At 38.3% G+C, this 5,333-nt stretch overlaps 1 protein-coding gene across 2 annotated transcripts; it reads right to left on the bottom strand.

The window, feature by feature from the left end:
- Window positions 1-1,325: 1,325 nt before the first annotated feature.
- On the bottom strand, window positions 1,326-5,063 carry LOC144713704 (uncharacterized). Of its 2 annotated transcripts, XM_078588371.1 has the most exons (9): window positions 4,843-5,063; window positions 4,694-4,748; window positions 4,506-4,554; window positions 3,846-3,941; window positions 3,079-3,132; window positions 2,925-2,990; window positions 2,091-2,169; window positions 1,890-2,002; window positions 1,326-1,559 (listed from the first exon to the last, which is right to left on the bottom strand). In XM_078588371.1, the coding sequence occupies exons 1-8, from the start codon at window positions 5,020-5,022 to the stop codon at window positions 1,925-1,927; spliced, it is 657 nt and encodes a 218-aa protein (XP_078444497.1). In that variant the 5' UTR covers window positions 5,023-5,063; the 3' UTR covers window positions 1,326-1,559; window positions 1,890-1,924. The 2 variants fall into 2 exon arrangements, with proteins under 2 accessions (XP_078444497.1, XP_078444498.1); XM_078588372.1 differs by lacking the exon at window positions 1,326-1,559 and having other exon boundaries at window positions 1,761-2,002; window positions 4,706-4,748; window positions 4,843-5,058.
- Window positions 5,064-5,333: the final 270 nt, after the last annotated feature.

The raw sequence follows: 5,333 nt of genomic DNA, 5'->3' as shown, positions 1-5,333 counted from the left end.
TAATCCTCTACAGAAGGACCTAGAAGAAGTTATTTAAGATTTCTATAAAATCAATTTATCTGTTGGAGTTCCTGATAAGTGGATTTACTGGACAATATTTTACAGAGTTTTACTGAAGATATTTGAATTGATTGTTAGACCAAATTACAGAGATCTGATAACATAAATTAAACTGAAAAGGAATTACTACTACATTACTTGCTCCTTGTGGTTCGACACCTTACTCACCCTAAGGCTGTGAGGTTGATTTTAATTGTTGATTAGTTCAAATACTCACACAACTAACTAGTAAAAAACCAGTTAAAAAACAGTACAATTTGAGCTTATCACCACCACATGATAATCTCATAATAACATTGGACATGAATACCAATGACATTATATATATACATCTTAGAAATATGTAGATGCATGGTTGGCTCATAATCTATATGACTCTATCAGATAAATCTTAAACATGTCAGCTAATTCTCTTCAGCATCAATGTCAATATTTTAATTATAAATGGTAAAGTGTCTCATTAATCATTAAAATCACCAACTTGATTTTTAATCATGTCCAAATTTGGAAATTTACGAGGAATTTTCTTCAACAAGTTGATGGATTAATTTAGTTCTCTGTTTCCTTCTAACAAAACTAGGTGCAAATCAATTTACTAGAATTTACCTTTTATTTGTATTTCTTAGTTATTCCCTAGCTTTCCACATCCTCTTGCATTCCCTTTTTATCACAGTCTTGCTTAAAATCAACTTTCCCATCGATAAAATTAATCACCTGACTAAGTCCCTAACTTACTAGCACCCTAAATTTGACATTCATTTTCCTCCAATCCTTATTTATCTTCAACAATTCATCTCCACTTTTTCTGCTGCTATACCTTCTGATTTTCTAATTTATATTGACCGAGAGTCATCCTCACAATAACATTAAATTTTCTCATCCCTTCTCCCTCGTCTGCAGAAAATTATCAGTATTATCATACCTCGCTTTTCACCCGTATTGCAGCTTGTCCACTTGAAATCACATATCATTTTCGAAGAGACAAAAATGATAATATTAATACTTCAAGGTAGATTACAAGTTTTATCTTGAGTGTCTCCGATGAATCGAAAAAATCGTAATATATCAAAAACTTTTCGGCTGATTGGAACATAATGTGGGTTCGTTTCTTGTGTATCTACGATTTGATCAACCTAGTTGCGGAATTTCTTTATTTTCACAATTCAACAAATATGAAAAAATGGGAATTAAGAATGCCATAGAACTAAGCTAAGAATAAACCGAAAAAATCTGCATTAAAAATTTCTTCTTCCAGAGCTGGAGGGTACGTAAAGATAAACCACCTTCAACCAAAGATGAGAGTATTTTCAAAAGCTTTTGAAGCTGCTGAACAATATCCGAACGTAGTTATTACATCCAACGAAGTCTCGATAATTTTTAAAAATCTTAGAATAAAGTTTGGCAATATACTCGGATTTGCGTCAAGTAAAGACATGTAATGCTCGTTCAAAGTTCAGATTGACCAAGTTGGTCACCTTGGTGGCCAATCATCATTAATCCTGCCAATTCAAGATAATCCTTCATTTTTGTTATTTAGCCCCTTGCCTCGATTAATTAAAATGTAAACAATTGGACTAAAGCTGAGTATTTTGACAACTAAGGAAGAATAAATTCCCAAGCAGGATTAATAACAATTAGCTAGGAAGAATAAATTCCCAAGCAGCCAAGCCAAGGACTGAAACTCAACTGTACACAAAATCTTCGAAGGAATTCTTAATTTACGAAGAAACATATTCAGGGGTTCAATCGGTTGAAGATTATATTTTCTCCTCTGGCAACAATGGGTTTTTGTTGTAGGGGATTAAGTGATTAATCTGTGTAGAGAATACCTTCCAGGCAATATCGAGAACCTCGCTCCAAAAATCTATGCCCAAAGCAGAGTTATCACGATGAACAGAACGAAGGCGAGACCGAAGCATCCGCCTGCGATAGCTGCAAATGCCTGCAGATTGATTATTAGACATTGTTTATGCACACGACGAGGGTTACTGACTTGGAAGACAAGTGGAACAGTCCGAAAGCTTCCTTACCTTTCCTTTGGAGTTGAACTTAAACTTGGCAGTGAACCAGGAGAGGCCCTTATCTACTAGAGGAGCCAGCGCTAAAGCCCTGCACAAAGAAGATACAAGAACTAAATCGAAGTATGGTGGGGGTTTATAGAGGAAGGATCTTTGGAGGACGATGAGAGAAAGATGAATAGGAAAGATATAACACAATGTCTACTGGGATTTGACGGCCATGATGAAATCGTCATCTTGGAGGGGTGATGACGAGTCGTCCTAGTCGTTGTTCTTGTCCACAGACAGAATGAGGAGGATAAAAACTTAATCGTTGTCGTCTTCATCATCACAGACAAATGACGATGCTGATGAGTTGCCATTGTCAGCAAGAGAGGCCCATTTATGTAACCCCATAAAACTATGGGCCCAACAGTTAGTAAGTGATTCAACCTCTTTCCACCAAACCCTAATAATGGAGACTGACGGCAGGCCTAACGAGAAACAATAACTCTTAACACATTTGAAAGAGCAAAAGTAGTGAAAGTGGGGAGAGGACACTGGCAATCATCATCATCATCACCAATCAACACTTTGCCGATAAAAGACAGATGATGATGACAATCTAGTCACTGCCATCTCGCCTTGACCCACGATGATGGCAAACCCTAAAGCATAAACCCTAAGCCCTAATGGCTTTGGGACTGGTTGGCCCCTGTAGCCATAGCCAACTTGGCAGAACATACTTCTTATCGGCCCTCCATAAGGGAGAGCTACAGGTGCTTTTAGGGGACCTAACCAATGTTAAATAGAAAAAATACCCCCATGTGCGGTTGGGGATCATATCAGAATCATTGAGGAACATACCCTCCAGCTCGGAGAAGTTTGGTGACCTGACTACCAGCCCATACTGCGGCCATGATCTTTAGAAATCTGCGATTAAATTCAGAAGTTTGAAGCTTACAAAAATCGTTGTTATCTACAAAAAAATGCAAAAGCAGATGGTGAATTGTGAGATAACCTCTTAACAGATGCTGCATAACCCATTTTTCCGGGAGCTGGAGCAAGATACAACCTAGAAAGGAATTACTTTTAAATTATTTTAAATGGTTACCCAAGATTGAATAAAAAGACCTTCCAAAAATAAAAGAATGAGACAGTCAGTGCAAAGAGACACAGAGAAGTAGACTCGACAAAAAAAGATACATTTTTGAGAAGAAGACGTAGAAAAAAGGAAGAATAAATATGAAAAGAAATGGTTTTTTTCGTAAGTGACGCTACAAAATTTACAGAAATTTCGGGGCCTGAAGGTTCAATAAGATTTTCACAATGCCCTCGCACCAAAAAAAATACATTTGTGACGTGAACAGTAGACACCAATTTCTGGTACATCACCGTTTTCCAATCTCTATAAAATTCAGTTCAATCAATAGAAGACGTCGATCTCAATCTTATCTCCTCATCAGTTCAGTTCAATCAAGCAGGTGTTTAGCATTATTAATTAAAGTTGAACTCTCCCCAATTTGTGATCACATTTACGCCATTTCTGTTCTTTCAAAAAAAAACTAGCGCCAATTCTGTGTCACGGACGATCCTCGACCTTACATTCATCAATTTGCTTTCAATCCGTCTTTCGATTTGGTTCAAGTTTTCTTCATTTCTCATATCAACGTGGTCTTGTTCACCTAGTTTCTGGAAAATTAAAGACTAGAAACAAAGTAAATTGAAAAAAAAAACATATTTCCTCTGGAAAAGTGCCCTGAGACGGAGCCGTGTCTTGCAGCTCACCAGACAATAAGAAATGCAGTGAGATAATAGACGGTGTTGAGGAGGCCATATGATAACACGCCGGCTACACCATATCTTTTCAGCTTTTCCATCATCCTGGCAGATATTTCGATCATACAGTGTCTGAGTTCACCAATGACAGACGCATGAAGGAAGGACAAGCGTTATAAATGTTGATAAAAACAGTAAGCTTAAATAGTATCATCTCTTCCTTAAGAAAAAATTAATCCGTAGAGGATGTTAGAAAACAAATTCTAGGTGAATAAAAGAACATCGTTTCAGGGACGTACAACAACTCATGCGCCTTCAACGTTGAATAAGTTAAAGAGATAACTAGATAAATGAACGAAAATAAACGGCTTTAAATTTGCTTCCATTTAAGAGACCTTGATATGCAGGGATGAAAGTTAAATTCCACTTGTGGTTATTAATGACAAATTAAGTTAACGAAATAACTTTTCCGATGCATGACTGTGTAACGTTTCTTGCGCGAGGAATTGTGACAAACAGTTCGCATAAAGAACATATTTAATAAGCAAGTGTCTCCGCTTGCTGTAACCATAATCCTCAGCGCAATTGATGAAGAATTTAGGAAAATAATGAAACGAGCATTATTTTTTTTACTCATTTGAAAATGAAACTGTTTATTGAGGATGGTACTCCTTGGACGAGAATGGCCGCTTCAAAGCTTCCTGCGAGCCACTTCCTCCTACCGCAGAGGTCGAAACAGAGAAAATACGAAAGAAACTACTTCAATATAGGACTCCAAACGAACAACACTGCTCGAAAGAGCCAGCACGGAATCACACTCAGCAAGATCAAAAAGTAACAAATCGATAAAACTTCACTTATCAATATACCGTCCTCAGCAGTCGACTTCCGCTCTTGATTCTCTAACTCAACCTGTAATCAGCAGATCGAGAACGAATTTTAGAAAGAAATTCAGAATTTCGACAGAATGCCAGCTGATGAATGAATCGGAAGCGGTAGGGTTAACCTTTTCGCCATCTTTGGCAACGCAAAGACACGGCCCTGCGTTCTGGATTCGGGAGAATAGATCATACGAGAATGCGGGCCCATGATTAGTAGACAATCGAGTACAGAATTTCGCAGTAGCGAGCCTTCGAGAAGTAGCCAACGCCATGAACCCCGACGAAGGCGACAGCCACGCCGACATTGGATTCTGAATTTGAAATCGCTACTGTCAGACCTCCCCCCGCATTTAAATAGGGCGGCCGATGGAACAGGACGGATGACGAATCGAGCTGTCTCGTCTCCCGTTCATATCTAAGGCGTCCCATCCCGTCATCCATTTTCCGTCCTGTAACGTTGTCCGTGACTCTTCCCCTCATGACATGAGTAAATGGAGCGGCGACAAGTTACGTGATTGAAGGTTTAAATTCACATGATAGAGATAGAGAGAGAGATAGAGTTGGAGATGGTCATAAAGGGCGATAGAGAGAGAGAGAGAAAGAATTTGAGACTCAG

Source organism: Wolffia australiana, chromosome 16 (assembly GCF_029677425.1).
Source record: "Wolffia australiana isolate 7733 chromosome 16, ASM2967742v1".
NCBI classification, from domain to species: Eukaryota; Viridiplantae; Streptophyta; class Magnoliopsida; order Alismatales; family Araceae; genus Wolffia; species Wolffia australiana.
This window is presented reverse-complemented; position numbering and strand designations above follow the sequence as displayed.